A 16,826-nucleotide genomic window follows, 5' to 3' on the forward strand; every position below is an offset into this window, starting at 1 on the left:
TTCGCCTTATGAGTATTGTTTTCCCAACTCGTAAACAATTCAATCCTACCTGAACACCCAACAATACATGCGATGAGATAAATGGATCGCAATTTTCCATGAAAAAAATGGTTTGCAAACACTCACCTGTTTTCCGGTAGATGAGATTAGCTCGCTGCACGTGCCGTGTGATGGCTTCGATACTCGCCTCGTCCGAGCCCATCTTCTGGAAGAAGGTATGGTCCGCCTGCAGATACAACATACAAGTGCTCTTCCGATCGTACAGCGAGTTGGCAAAGGATTTTTGGTCCTTTTGCTGCTGCTGCTGCTGCTGCTGCTGCAACAGCTGTTGCTGATGGTGGTGATGGTGATCGTGAAGATCGTTCCGCACGTTCAGGTTGATATTGCCATTCACCATCACATCCGGATGGTCTGCGACCGGGATGTTCTTGCGCGTCGATCCATTCTTCGTGATTATCTCCACATAGTGATCCTTGTTGTAGTTCGTACCGGTCATGTTGATCGTGCGCGTCCACGGGTGCTGCTCGGCACCACCCCCGATGCCGCTCACCATACCACCGCCCGTAATGATGGTGCTACCGCTACCGTGCGGATTGTAGATGTTGTACAGAAAATGGTTCTTGCGATTGTTTACGGCCGGTGCGGTAGTTCGTACCATCGGTGCATCGATTCCCGTTCCACCAATAATGCCCCGATTGACCGTCCGGTTGATGGTGGTGCGGGTGGGCGGAAGGGCGCCGGGTGACGCACCCACCGGCGCTACGGTACTGCCGGCGTTCGTCGTCTTCCCGTGACTGCGCACTATCGTGTAGTCATTGTTATAGGGTACTTCTAGATCTAGTGGCAGCGATGGGTTTCTACTCTCCTGTATCTGGAAGCAGAGCGGCGCAAGAGAGCGGCAAGAGAGAAGACAACAACCAATTAGTGCCTGCCTGCTTCAACAACCTTAATCAGCTCAATTTATAGTTATTTCCCTTTCCCTATTTTCCCGTGCGACCGGACCACCGGGAGAATAGTTGCGGTATCCTGTTACACAACTTCCGTCCTGAATGCAGGTCCGGACGAGAACCGGGAGCGAGGGAGCGACACCGGAGACCATGGGTTTGCTTAGTCAGCTCTCGGGAATTTACCCACATAAATCCATAACAATTTAACCAGCACTCCCCCTCCCCCCCCCCCCCCTCCCGGGGGTCCTTGCGTCCTTTGTCCATGGTTTTCGAAGAGTGATGATTTCCAGGCATGCCAATTAATTAACGCAATTAGGAAACTAGAAGACTTGAAGGCACAACAACCGGGTGGAGCAAAAAGAGTACAAATTTTACAAAAGTGGTTCGCTTCACCATGCACCATGCTGCTTCTTCTAGTCTATTTCAACCTAAATCCTGTTGTTAGGAGTTGGGAGCACAAAAGCTGTCGGATTTTGTTGGAGAAAACTGAAAGCAAAATGCAAATCAGCTAAGTGTTGGAAAATCCCACACACACAAACACACAAGGCACACACAAGGCACTGTGTGGATACATTGTGTAAGGTGCGTGTTAAGGATGAGTTTTTCTTTCCACCACTGGTGGACTCCACAAGATAGTGTTTTTTTTATTGCAAAAAACCTCTCCAACCCCCCATTGAGATCTGACCAGGCAGTAAAGAATCTTCATTGTTTTTAAAATCCCTCTTTCTAGCAGGCAATGAGAACATCCGGAGTGCTTTTGTGCCGAATGGAATGAGCAGCAAAAAGCGGGAACCCACTTGAATCGGATTCCGTAGGAAAGCAACAAAAACACACACATGCACCCATGCACAAATGGGAAATTTTCGAGTGCTGCTGGGGCCGCTTATTGAACGGGTTCAGAGGCACTTACTAATGTGGCCATTAAGTGGCACAGAGATAGTACCAACGGTATGGCCACACAATGGTAAAAAGGGTTTCGATTGGTTCTTGCCAGTGCCAGATCTTCTCAATGTTTCCCTTTCCCTGAGGGCCCGACGACCCAAGATGAAGCGAGGAACAGAAGAAAGAAAAAGCTCTAATAAAAGACTGAACAACCCGATTCCTTCCCGAGTTCGCCATTGTCGCTTTCTTCGAGTAATGCAATCTGGTCGATGAAGTAGAAACTGTGTGTCGGTGCGCCACTCAGCAAATAGCCGGCGGGTCTGGCGCTCCCCGAGGGGGTGAATGGAGTCATTGAAATGTAAATACGGTCCTCACTTCCGGTGCGAAGCGTTGCTGCCTTTTCCACCGTTCGCATCCCCCGCAGGTTGTACTGCGAACACGCTCTCTACCTCATCCTTTCGATGGCGGCCACGATCTTGGGAGGGGAGGGTGCACCACGATCGGATAAAAATAGTACCGGGACCGTGTTTCAACACCGCTCCGGTCGACAAAGCACAGCGGGAGACAGGCGTCCGTGTCGTCGTTGTGCAGAATCCGATTTGACATTCATTTCGCTTCCCTTTCGGGGCCATCTTCTCGCCGGGTCCCTTCAAGAAGGAATAGGGCCGGAAGCTGGTATTGGGGCTCAAATCGTTTCGTACGGTTCGATCATTCCATTCTAAATTCACCGGACGGATGGTGGTACACTCACATTCGCTTGCTGAAGAAACGGTGACCAACCGAGAGCACAGCGTGCCTTGGGTGGGAAGCGAAGATGCACAAAGGATGCCACCGGGGGAGCCGGGGAGACGAACAGCCCTGGGTACAACACCCGGAACTCACAAATGCCGCCGAAGCGTAAGCTTTGTAAATAACTAAAAGGCTAAAAGCTTTCCGGTTGCTTTCCGGGGGCGACCTTTTAACGCCATCCACCCAAACGAAGGCGGCAATGACGGTGAACGATTTTCGTCCGCGGCTACACCATTTTATGTTCACCGGTGGAAAAGGAAGGAACCGGAGGAAGGTGGGACTGTTAGTCTGCAGCTTGATTGGAGTGCACCGGAATGGGGCACGGATCTTTTCGGCTTCGGTTTTTACGTTTACCGCCCGGAGGAAGGAAGTGAGCCAGTATCGTCGTGAGGCGCCAAAAGAGCTTCAAGCTTCCAGCAGAAAGGCAGTGCCAGTGAACACGTACCACGAATCCATCGCAGGCGGATATGGGCTACGGCGGCGGCAGGGGAAAGGCATTTCTTTTTACGAAAAGCCAACATTTAAAAGATGGAAGGAAAGCACAACAGCGCACATACATTCGACTTTAAAACCCCCCCGGTAAAGCATCCGGTACCGGCACGTTTCGTCCCGTAGTGCTTGGCCAGCCCACAAAGGGCTCTTCCCCCGTTTAGAGTTCTGCACGAACGCAATCGTTTTGAAAATCGTTCGATATCCGTTCGTCGTTTACGTACCTCGCCGGTATCGCCTCTTCCGGTCTGCCGCATAACTCTTCCCATTCGTCCGCGACATTGGGGGTGAGGGTGGGTGGCATTTCATTGGGTTACAATTTCCTTCACCACACCAACCAGGCAATGAAGGCAGAGCGCGTCATTGTAGCGGTGCCAACTTCAAACGAAATCCAAATCAACTCCGGTGGGGGGAGGGGCACACAGACGCACAGGATGTTTGCATGTATTTGAAGTAGTCGTGTCCTCGAGCGAAGAGCGAATGCTCATACGTGCAACGGACCGGCACGATGGTTCAACAAAGGAAGAAATCTTCTATTGATCAAGAAAGCTGGGATTTGTTGCGCTGGCTGGCAAGGGAAAGCGGTGAGGTTTTTTGTACCGTTGCACCCCGTTGCCCGTGCAGAGCATTCGCATCTAATCGGCAGATCAAAGGACAACAATTGCAATGGAAAATGAGAGGCCATGATACGAGCTGAGTGATGTTTAGCGAACTTACTTAAATTCAACTCTGCTCTGTACTGGCTTAAGCTATATACTATCACAACTGTATGAACGATGAGGAAAAATACAGCCAGCATGCATCTTCTTAATGCTCAAGCTTTCAGGCAATAGAGGTAAACATCAATCTCCCAACAAACAAACTCTTAAAGAAAAAATAATCTCTTTGGAAAAAAAAAAAATTCAAACCCTCAACTCTCTGAGTTCATGTACAAATAGCCATTTCCTAAGAAAGCTCTACAAAGTACGAAAGGTTCTCAGTCATGTCTGTTCTTAGTACACTTCATATAAGTGTAATTCTGACATCATTTTAAACAAATTACTGCTAATATAAAATTAAAGTTAGTTATCCTTTTAAAAAATCAAGAAACTATTGTTGTCGTAGAGCTTCTAAGAGAATTTCTATCCTTGAACAACTGGCGATTCATGGTTGGAAACACCACACTGCTTCCTTCATGAGTGATCGGATTAGAGATAAAATAATCACTCTTTTCAAGGATTTGAATCAGAGTCAAAGAGTGGGTTTAAAGATTTGAAACCTTTACTCACTCTTTTGAGATTCATTAAAAGTATTACACTGCATTAATGTTTTTACCACTCTTTGAATTCCTGGTTCACCTACAGAATTATTTGAATCCAAAAGGAGTGATAAAACACTTATACTTACTTCTATTCATTGATTTCATTCCAAAACGAATAATAAAACACTGTCACTCTCTTTTATACTCTTCCTATTTTACTCAATGTTTACAATCCAACAAGAGAAACAACACATTTTACTCACTCTTACTAACCCGAAATCCCCTGGCGGGCATTAAAAACCAAAGAGAGTGACAAAACACGTTTGCTCACTCATCATCAGCGTTTCACTCACTCACATACTCACTCTTGCAGAGTGATTATAATCCAAAGAGTGATAAAACAGTAATATTCACTCCTGTGTGAGTTTCTAGTCGGCACAGAGAGTGAGAGTGAGTATAGGCACAAAAGAGTGGTTAAAGGAGTCATACAAACTCTCTTTTTACTCATTCACTCTCTCGCAGGTTTCAAATCACTCACTCACTCTTACTCAGCGTGCACATCTCTAGATCGGATGCTGCCCATCATTTGAGTCATGTTTTATGTTATTTCGAGCAAATTAAATTAGTTCCCATTTTCCCCACCAGAAGTGAAGCGGTGTAAACAATTCCGCTAGCCACACTGGCCCAAATAGTTACGTTATGGTAAGCCCCAGTACGTACGCTCCAGGGAAATGAGGGGCACCCCTTGTCATAACAAACACGTAGTAACAAGATTTAGCTAAGTCGATTTTGTACAACCAAATTGTGGTTTAGCCGAAGCGCTTTGCACGTTCATTCCTTCGATTCGGTTCGGTTCGGTTCGGCAGCAAGTTTTAGTTAGTTTTTGGCTTTTATTTTGACCTCGCCAAACTATTCCCAAACCGGCTCAATATCGGTAATGAACGTCTTCCGTACCAGATTATCGATGCGAAATAATTGACCCGATTGCCGGTGCTTTGCCTTGCCACACTTTCCGACGAGGTAACTGGCAATCAGCGGGGACAGCTTTGCACAAACTATTCCGCTCCGCTTTACGTATTCGTGCCGTAACAAAAAAGAAAGGTAGCGTCATCGGCACGTTCCAAACGACACCGAAATTGGCAGCTGAAGCTGAAGTTCAAGGTCTGCGAACTTCAAACCGTTGCAACCGTTGAGGCCAAAGGAATCTTCGGTATAGGTATAATAAATGGTATTCGTGTCATGTTTCATGTTAATCTCTCTCGGATTAGTGACATGTCGTCTGTGAAACGGTCAGAATTTACCCCGACCCCGACCCGGGGGGGGCGACACTCCATCATGCACTGTGAATGATTTCAACACACACACCCAGACCATGATTTAATTCTTCTTCACGTCCCCCCCATCCCCACAGCACGGCATCGTTCCATCGCTTAATGAAATGCACCCGTCGGCACGTACCGTTTGTTCGCCACAGGAATTAAAGTTTTTCCGCACACCGTAGGCACGGTGACACCGTTCGGGTGTGTTCGGGACGGTGAGAACAACGAGAGGAAAACTTTTCCATTCATCATTCTCATGCTCGCACCGGAACGTTTGCCAAAGGGGGAGGGCAAAATAAAATTAACTAATCCCTGATATCTTTATTTTTAAACTTCACCCGACGCTCGGACGGGCAGCAATGACGCACCAGCTCGTTTCATGCTGGAGCAACTTTCAAACCGAGATCAGGTGCAAATGCCGATGTCGCACGGTGTTGCGCATTGAACCGCTCCGAAGATTCGATAATGATGGAAAAGTTTGCGGCGACAAGTTTATGAACCAACACGCCACCCGAGCTTGCATAGCAACCATTGCCGAGCATAGCAACCATGGATACCGTTTAAAACGATCGAGTAACGCATTCACGGAAACGTTCGTGTGCACAACCCAGTAATGATTTAACTTACCACTTCTTCTTCCTCCAGCCAGCGCCGTTTTCTGCGCGTTTTCCGCGTCGCAGTGCCGGTGGTGCGCGGTGCGCTTGCTTCGGGCTCACCGCTGTGCACCGGTTCGGTTCGCCGGCCACTCTCATCCGGAATGTGATTGAATTGGATACTAGGGCTAGGCTGGGTTTTTGCTAAATTTAACGTACGCACACCGGACGTCGCAGAACCATCCCGGCCGGTGCCGCCCACCCCCCCGGTGGCGGTCCGCAGTGGCCGGTGGTGGCCGTGGTGGTTCTGGTGAATTTTCACATCGCTGAGTTTGTAGATCACAGTATGGACACCGTGCCGCCGCTCGAGCTCCGGTGAGTAACGGGCGGCCGGTTCGATGTAGTATTGCTCTAGGTTCGTGACAACCGTACCGTCGAACAGGTTGTCGCTGGTCAGCACACCGTGGACGTGCGAGTGTTCATCGTCTGTAAGAAAGAGTAGAAATGGTGACAAATGGTACCGATTAGCAAATGGAAAACAATAAAAAGCGGGGGGCTTTCATCGTGTCAGTGGGTCTATTAGTCATGGACAGTGTGGACAACTGTTAAACGGTTCAGAAGAATCTCCATCCCTTTGATGCCCAACATGGGGATTTCTCATAATCCCGTTCAGACCAGAAATCAGGCACCAACATTTTGGTAAATTCGATAACAAAACCACCAAAGCGAGGATGCTCTCCCAAACCCGTGTGTCGTGCTTGACTCACGATGCCTTTGATTTGTGAGTATTTATTGGTACGCAACTGTTGTTGGGGATGTAGAAAATATTCCCCGGAACAAACATGCGATGTAACGTTGCCTCTCTTTATCAAATTTCCCACAACACAACACCGTACATGTCAAACGCTGAACGAGTATCGTGGTTATATTTTCATTTTGTGTGTGTGGGGCTTTGACAAGTTCTTCCGCCTCATAAATAATCATCCGCCACGTAACAGGTGGGCTGATAATTGTTTGGCCTAACACATTTATCGCGCTAGAAGATTTTTATCCATATCATATTTCGTTTGTACCAACCTTCAAACGAATTCTGTCCAAATTTGACAGCACTCGGGCCACAACCTAATGAGCTAGAGCATTTTGTGTGACACAACTTTTGAGCTTTGAGTAATCATGGAAAAGAAGGAATTTCGTGTGATGATAAAATATTAGTTTTTGAAGGGGAAACATATAGTTAAAGCCAAAATTTGCTTGATGAAGAGTCTTCGGACTCTACTCTACCAAAATCAACCATCAGATATTGGTATGCTAAATTTAAAAGTGGTAAAATGAGCACTGAAGGTGGTGAACACAGTGGACGCCCAAAAGAGGTGGTTACTGACGAAAACATTAAAAAAAATCACAAAATTATTAAGAACACCCATAATGTGAAGCTGATCGAGATAGCTGACACCCTAAAGATGTCTAAGGAACGTGTTGGACATATCGTTCACGAGTATTTGGATATGAGATAGCCCTGTGCAAAATGACTGCCGCGCGAGCTCACATTTGACCGAAAACAACAACGAGTTGATGATTCGGAGCAGAGTTTGGAGCTGTTTAAGCGAATTTAATCCGAGTTTTTGCGTCAGTATGTTACTGTGGATGAGTGTTGGCTTCTCCACTTCACTCCAAAGTCCAATAGACAGTCATCCGAGTGGACTGGACGCGATGAACTTGCTCCAAAGCGGGGGAAAACGCAACAATCAGCTGGCAAGGTTATGGCGTCAATTATTTGGGATTCGCAAGGAATAATCTTCATCGATTATCTTGAGAAAGAAAAAACCATTAACAGCGACTATTACATTAAATTTTTGGAGCGATTGAAGGACGAAATCGCCAAAAAACGGCCGCATTTGAAGAAAAAAAAGTTTTGTTTCGTCAAGACAACGCACCGTGCAACAAATCAGTGAAAACAATGGCAAAAATTCATGAATTAGGCCACGAAATGCTTCGCCACCCACCGTATTTCGTAGATCTGGCTCCCAGTGACTAACTCCATTTCTCAGATCCCAAAAGTATGTGCTCTGAGAAGAAATTTTCGTCGGATAAAGAGGTGATCGCCGAAACAAAGACGTTTTTTGAGGCAAGGTGCAAATATTACTATAAAAATGGTATCGAAAAATTGAAAGACCGCTATAATTGGTGAATCATCCTTGAAGGGATGTATGTTGAATACAAAAAAAAATTTGGCCAAAAAAAAGTGTTTTACTGTCATAGGCCAAACAATTATCAGCCCACCTGTTATTATATAATATCGTATGCATGTTTTACTATCAACTTCGTACGCTGTCCCCCGGACAAGGATCATCGGGCAACTCAAACGAACTGTGCGCTCAACAAACAACCGAACCACCGCAACCAAACAACGACCGAGCGGGAAGAAAAAAGAGCTCCTTGGATCGGTTTTTTGTTGTGTTTCCCTTTTTTCGCTTCTCCGTTGCGTGACAGTGATCGCTTCAAAGATGAAAGAAGTAACGTACACCGCACCGAATACACTACGGGGTCCTTTGGGGATTGTGCGAGGTTAAAAAAAACATCCCCACCCCTCCCCACACACACACACACAGGTAAATAAATAAAGGTGGAAAATACCTGGTTCCGATCCGGTATCACATTCGCTCGCATATCATCCAGAACTGAGCGCACAAAATTAGCATTTCAAACCGAAACCCAAAACCATCGATATTTGGCCAAAAAAGGACGTTATTTTGCTGTCGCCGTTGTTGTTATTCTGCGTCCACGTTACGAATCGAGCATATTTTCCCATTTTGCCGTCACTGCGACAAGTGACAGACAGATAGATGAAGCCTTTCCGGCATCCGATCGATCGGATACGTATGCTCCGTATGGTGATAGTGAAAGGCGCTGGAGAAAAAAAAAACACTCCCCCCCCCATCACCTTTACCACACCCAATCGTACAGGAGCGAATTAACTCTGGACCGAGCCCTCCGTTTCCCGCTTTGCCCGGAGTGCAGCGTTTCAGTCCCAGCCGGCACACGGGATTAGTGAAAAGGATTACGGAAGCCGGAAAGCTTCACCGTTTTGCGGGAACTTGTCGACGGGAGAGAGAAAAAGAGTAAGTAACGCCAATTGATTTGTCGAAAAGACATGCAAAACATGGCACACATGGCTACGGCGCGGCATACTGCGCGACATCATGTACGCATACACCGCTGTAAAACCCACCCCCACCCCCCCGGGGCCCGAGCTAAGGACAAGCAAATGTTGATCCCGTTAATCCCTCGGCTACAGTGTGTACGCATGTACGTGGTGCTGCACCGCTTCACGTACTTGCCCGTAGTGGACTAAGCCGCTTACGCGATGCTAAACGGTTGCCGGGGTTTGGGTTTGTGGGCGCCCAAGGGATACGGGGGCCAGTGGACGGTAATCCGACTGACAGCCGAACGTCGCACCAACGATGGACACAATTTATGATTCACACACACACACACGTGAGCGCGCAATATGATGTATGATAAAATCGGGATGGTCGTTGGGTTACACGGGTACCCAGTCATGTACATATTGCGAAGACACGGTTCCCGCTTCCTACCCAACAAAATGTCCTTGTTGTGGGCGCTTACAATGCACAACAGTGAATGTGATAAACAATTTATCACACACACACAGAGAAATTGGGGCGTTTAGTGCGTTTGGTGTAGAATGTCTGTCTGTCTTACGCGCACACTGTGGATCGTTACATCCCATGAACCTTTGGAGGATTTGTAAGGGATGTGTCAAAAGATGTCAATAAACCAAATTTCCGAGATGGTTTGGACAGTACAAACCTTGCATTTTCCACTAATAATCCATTTCTGTTGTACATGATAGACAGGCAGTTCCCAAGATACACGATAACTCTTATCGATTGATTTGAATGTACGCGGATTTTGAAACTTGACAGCTAAGATAGTTAATAGCACAAAATTTAAGCATACATGATGTTTATAAATGATCGAAAATTCCTTCTAAAATTATTAAAGAAATTTGTTTAAAGTATGAAGGGTTTGAATTTTCGTTACAAAAAGCATGAAATGCTGAATATATTACGATCAGTGTCAAAGCTCCACTGTACAACTTTCAATCATTAATGATATTACACCCAGACTCACGGATCTCTCTTGTATTAGAGAGGTGGCCACTTTTATAGTGTATTTAGAATACAGACAGTCCCAGAGAAACGCTATTACAGCGGACCGCTATAACCCGGGAAAAATCCGCGTAACTCGAATTTCCACGTAAGTCGAATCCTGGTGCAATTTCGTTTATACTTCAAAGTCACAGAGTTGACTTCCTTCTCAGCACTTAATTTTAAAATAAGTTAAAAACAAATGTTTTATGTGACATAAAACGTATTTTCGACCAATTTTCACCTTTTTGCTTAGATTTTGTGCTATAAACTAACTCATCTGTCAAATTTCCAAAAACCGCGTGTTTCGGGGACTGCTTGCACTACAAATTGGTAAAAGAATTTATTACTTATTATTTATTTTCTATATTGTAAATAATACAGATTGGTATCATTTATATCTTGTAAAATCATCCCTTGTAGTATTCGCATCGATAAAACTGCAACAAAATAAGACAAAATTTACAAAAACCCCATCTATAATTCACAAAACTTTCACACATCAACCCATTCCCACCATCGATCAAAACAACAAACCATTCCAATACGGCCCCGTATTAAAGTCCTCGCGCTTGGAAGCAACCCAATCTCAGACCGAAAAAGCGAAGAAAAAAAAAAAGCTCTCCCTCTCCCCTGAAACACCCCCCCAAAAGCATCCAATTTATTCGAATTGGATTTCCACGCAAGAAGCCACGCACAAAACTTTGAAGTTTGCTAAATCTTTCTTTGTCTTTCGGAGGGGTACCACCAACGCTCCCAGTTCACGGGCCACCCCCCCGGGGGAGGCGATCGAGTGTTGCCTAAACGCCACAAACGCCAACCGGAGCAGTGGAGCGTTACCAAGTGTGTGTGTGTAGCCCAAACCTAGCACCAAAGAGAGCTTACCCACATGAATCATGAAACTGTCCATATTCTTCCCATGCCCCGCCGTACGCGCATACACACGCACGCACGAGCCTCGAACGTCTACCAAATCCACCTCAAAAGCCATCGAAAGTTCAAGTGGCTTTCGGAGTCGGCACGGAAGGAAGCTAGTTTTTGGCGCAGACCGGTGGAAAGGACACCGAAAGGCATCGAATCACAAGGAGTAGAACTGTGGGCGGATGGTGAAGAACCGTGCAGATATACTATGTACGGCCCACCCCTCGAAAAAAAACCCGACCGAGTGTGTAACTTTTCGTATGGTTTGGAGGTTTAAAGTCGGCGCTCGAAGTCACCCAGCACTGCAGTAGGAGCGCTCTAACCGGAGACTGAGATGGTTTCGAACGGGGGTAACTCCGGCATTGGCGAAACGCAAAAACAAAGCGTGTGAGTTTAAACAAGTCGTCGCTTCTCGTTCCGGAGTTCTATTCTTCGCAGGGAAATGCTTCACCGTAGGACGTTTGCGCAAGCAGTCTACCCACGGGTACGAGACAGCAAGCGTTAACTGCCAAACCGTAGCCAAACATCATTTCCCGAACTTCAACCGCGAACCATAGAATTGAATTATTGACATGACTAGTGCCTTTCCCTCCCCATCCGTGGCTCATCGACAGCACACGAAGCTATACATTTTAATGATATTTGATTTAGCTACTACTGCCGGCGCAAGCTGGCACCTCAAACCCGGCGTAAGGATTTATTTGCATGTGCGCCACGTGAAATCGAATGTGCCAACCAGCACCAGATAGTTCCACGCGACCGAGAGCTACACACATCCAGATGGTTTTCATTAATTTTCCACGCCCTGTCGAATGCTAATAAATATTATCCTTCCCTCCCGCACTGCACGTGCGCCACCATTTTTTTCACGCGAGTGCCAAACTTCCGCTCCGCCTCTGTGGAACTTCACAATCCATGTCCTGCCCTGTGGGGGGAGAGGGTGGCATACCAAGCTCAGCAGGAAAACAAGCAGAAGCAAGATAAATTTTTAAATTTTATTTCACCATCCATTGGCACCACACACGGATTTTCCACACCCAACCCGGAATTCCCCGCGCAAATGCAAATCAATCAGTGTCAGGGGTGTTGCGTGGAAGCGAGCGAGCGAGTGGGGAGGGGGGATGGAAACACGGTTCGATCACTTTTCACGGTTGCACCGGGTAAATCCTTGCATCATCGCAGGTGCAACAGTGTAGCAAAGTTGTTCGCCCCCTGCCGATGGCAAACAAACAACACAGCTGTTGTACGCATTATTTCGCTCCGGCCTGCACCGTTTGGGACCCCACACTTGCTGGCAAACTGCTTCCTATTTGCATATGTCATGTTATTAATTGGGTATTGTAACAGTCGCGGGGGCAAGTGTCGCACACGCGGGGCGGTGGGTTTAATTGAATTTTTACATAATGAATGTGTTGGAGCTTTTTCGTTTATTTTTTTCGGGTTATTGTAGTTGTTTCTTTTCACCTTTGTTCAACTGCAGCTGACTGTTTCGGGGTGTAAAGGTGTGAATGGTGATGTCGTTCCACGTTTCAGGTCAGTTCTTATTAGCTTGTCCATTGGCAGACAAGCAGACGTAATTTTAATTTGTACTCAAACCAATGCAATTATGCAATTGAAGTTTGTGTGAAATTCACGGAAACAAACAGGGGAACACTGTTTAAAGACGTTAACATTGAACATAACATTCGAGTTCTGGTGATTATTTCAGTTTAATCCCGAATCAGTCCAGCTCTATTTTAATCGTTTTCAGAAAAAAATACTCTGATTTGTCCAATTAAAATCCCTGCAAAGTCAGAACCATTTCCAAGGATTTATAAAAGTTGAACTGAGATGCACCGAGGTAGATCTGGAATATTCGCCAATTTCTCGATCATTTGCAAGATTAAGTCGATTATGTTCAAAGCTTTTTTGACTCACCTGCCCTTAAAGCTTCGCAAACGTCTTTATGGAGGACTCTTTGCACAGAATCGATTTAAACTTGCAAAATTCAAGAAAACCTAAAGCATTAGAGATTTAAGGCTTTTTTCTAATGCAATTTGCTTAAAATAGTTACGATTTTTCCGATGTATTGTGAATTAAACCCCGAAGCCCTGTAAATTGTAACGCAGACCTCGTTAAGTATAATAGTTGCTGCAATCAAACATGGCAACAGTCGCGATACGACTCATCGTTAATGGTTCAGTTAAGCATAAGTCATTAATTTTAATCTTCAAACACGCACAGCAAACAACGATAACGAAACAGGACACAAGGTTATATAACCGTATATTCTTACTCCATTTTTTTTTTGTTTGCCGCTTCAATTTGCCTTGTCATCTGGCATAAGCCGCATGATGCTTCGTCCCCGTGTTGCAGCTTTCTTTATTTTAATTAAATTAAGTGCTACAGATGACTAAGCGAGATTTGCGCCACCCGCCGTCATATGAAATATACCAGACCTACCGTAATTTGTGCGTGTATGTTACTGTTTAGCGCAAAAAAAACACACTTTCTTCTGTGGTGGATTGTGCAGAACAAAAAAAAAACAACACTCCACAAAACCAAAAGCTCCACGTTACTCACAACCAGTAGTTGCACAACATGCATTTATCAGGGTGGGTGTGGGAGCACGCGGTGCCGTTAATTACCGTGCCATATTTTACGACATTTTTTAATGTAAAAAACAGTGCCACATGGATGGTGCAAATTTTAAATAAGAAAACTTTTTCACCCATGGCACAGAAACCAGCACACATACACCAGTTTGTCGACGCGATCGACGCTTTTTTCCACGGCAAGATTTTCCCCGTAAGTAAAGCTTTGTATGCTTCGTTTCACTTGTTCGTTCGTTCGTCGGTATTTGAACATTTTAGCTCTCATTTTCCTTGTCGTAGACGACTAATAATATCAGCGAAAAAAAACCCGACCCGGCTCCAATACGCGAAAACCGGCCACAAACTAGAAGATTTACCAACTCTGCACAGCGCACTGGAACACACCCCTTTACCTTCCAGGAAAAAAAACGGAACCTACTCACCCGACCTGGGGTCCCAAACCGAGGCAGTGGTGGCATGTGCGCAAGTTGCTTCCACCGATCTGAAAATGATGATAAAATTTATCACCCACCGTGCAGGCAGGCCGGCGTGCCGCGGAACCGGCGGGAATAGCAGCGGCACCAGTAACGAATTCGACACACGCGGTACCGAACCGTAGCCGCACAGCAGCAGTCCCGTGTTTCAATGTTTGCAAGATAAATTTTCATCCGACAAGTTTCGGAAAATAAATGTCCTTCCCCGGGACATTCGTCCTTCCACGATGCACAATGGGCGGAAAAAAGGAAAACGGGTGCACATAACTCCAAATTTTGTGCTTAAAACCATTTTAATGTTGATTCCCAACCCGTATCCTTCGTAATTATGCATTAATGTAAAAATGTCTGTACCGGTGGGAGGTTTACGGAAAACACCGGGAACAACATGTATGACATTGTTGTCCAAACTCATTTGCATTGGGTGAATATAAACTTTGAAAAAGAATTAAAAAAACCCATAAGAAAATAAATTCATAAAAAAATAAGTGAAGTTTCAAGTTGCCATAATGCGGAAAATAAAATAAATTTAATCTATTTTTGTATAAATCAGTACATCTTAACGAATCAAGAAATGATTAGGTGAAAATGCTAAAAAACCCATTTCTTATGCAAACTGTCAAACAGGCAGCAAGGTGGGTTTAGACTAAACTTCTTAACTTTAGAGTTAACTCCTGCAAGAAGTGCCAAAGTGTTCCAAGAGTCTACTAGTGAATAGACAACTAAAAGAAATGGAAAACACTCCATACAGTAGCAAATTATTAAATCACATTCAAAATCCACCATACACAGCAGATATTCCACAACAGAATCCGTGTTTCAAAATTATTAAAATTGAGATGGCTTATCTATCTGATGATTTAATTAAAAACTCAAGCACAAAAGCGGTCCAAAAATCTATCAGTAGTATAATTACAATACCATTCTGTCTCCAACCGTCGTTCGGATCGGATGCATGTTTGCTACGCTCCGCACAAGATACCGGCAATCCCGTAAGAGGAAAGGTCAGCGACTGTACCCAGGTGTTACCATCGGCAATAGTAGTAGTGTTAGTGAATAAAGATAATAGTGCGTACGAGGTGCGTAGGTGTTACGCGCACCTGCTAGTTCCACTGTTAAGCGTGTTATCCTTCTCCTTTGTTGTTCGTACCGTTCCGTCTCGCTTACTTGTAGGTAAGTCGAAAAGTCACGTCGTTTTTGTTTTTCGTAAAAATTATTATTTTTGTTAAAAAAAAATAATAATTACAACTCAACCCCGTTCCGGTCTCTTTGGCCATAAAGGCCAGGATGGAAGTTGAAAAAACTTCCTCGGACGATGGGTTCACCCCGGTGGCAAACAAAAAAAGAAAGTCGGCCATCCAAGAGGATGATATTTTGCCGCAACAATCCGCTGCGTCGGTAGTCTCGACGTCCCCGGATGGTGCGCAGAGGCACCGCAGTTACCCGATCTCGCATCGGGGTGAATTTCGGGTGTTCATGATGCCCGGTAAAAAAGAGCTGGACATGCTAGCAATAGCATCGTCCTTGCATAAAAAATATTCGGCTGTGACGGACGTACTTCGCGTCCGCACAAATAGAATCCGGGTCGTCGTGAACGACCGAGTGCAGGCGAACGCCATTGCAGCGGACCCTGCCTATACGGAGAACTACCGGGTGTATATTCCCGGTAGCATTGTTGAAGTTACTGGTGTGGTAGAGGATCTCGACATTCCAGCTGAGGACCTCAGAAAATACGGAATGGGCGGTTTTCGCTCCTGTGCCACCCCAGGTGTGAAAGTGACAGAGGTCAAACCTTTGTACACTTCTTCCATCATAGATGGTAAGAAAGTGTATAGGGAGACCCGCTCAAAGCGTGTCACTTTCGAGGGAACCGTACTACCGGGCTATATCGTGTATGAGGGGCTTCGCGTCCCTATTGCAAGACCCTTTGTCTCCAAGGTACCCACCTGCGAGAAATGTAGCCAGATCGGTCACTCAAAAGAGTTTTGCAGCAACAGAGTTAAGTGTGTCAAGTGCCAAGGTCAGCACTTGTCCTCCGAATGCACCGCAGCGCCATTCAAATGCGCTCAGTGCAATCAGCACTGGCACGAATTAAAATCGTGCCCGGTGTACAAGAGGACACAAGCTGAGCTTAAAAAAGCTCAATATCAGCTGGCACGTGGCTCCTACGCTTCAGTTCTGGTGGGTGGCCCTTCAAGCGAAAACGCTTTCCGTCTCCTGGAGGAGGAGACAATCCCCTCCAGTACGGAGACACTGCGCCCAACTGTCTCGGAGGTGGTTGTGAGAGTGAAGAGGACAGTGACTCGTCGTCGCAGGAAAGCCCCAAAGAAGGCTACACCTCCTACGGAGAAAAAATCTGCCTTTGCAAAAGGCAAGAAAAATTCTCCCTCCTCGGCAACCCCTCGTC

General features: G+C 45.8%; 1 protein-coding gene across 1 annotated transcript in view; it reads right to left on the minus strand.

Moving 5' to 3' along the window:
- Positions 1 to 16,826, minus strand: part of LOC128301286 (uncharacterized) — a 160,884-nt gene that overhangs the window by 61,378 nt on the left and 82,680 nt on the right. Inside the window, exons 4-5 of the mRNA XM_053037688.1 lie at positions 6,294 to 6,745; positions 127 to 871 (exon numbers count right to left, since the gene is read on the minus strand). Of these exons, the coding sequence (XP_052893648.1) occupies positions 127 to 871; positions 6,294 to 6,745 (1,197 nt within the window). The remainder of the gene's footprint in view (positions 1 to 126; positions 872 to 6,293; positions 6,746 to 16,826) is intronic.

This window comes from Anopheles moucheti, chromosome 2 (assembly GCF_943734755.1).
Source record: "Anopheles moucheti chromosome 2, idAnoMoucSN_F20_07, whole genome shotgun sequence".
Taxonomy (NCBI): domain Eukaryota; kingdom Metazoa; phylum Arthropoda; class Insecta; order Diptera; family Culicidae; genus Anopheles; species Anopheles moucheti.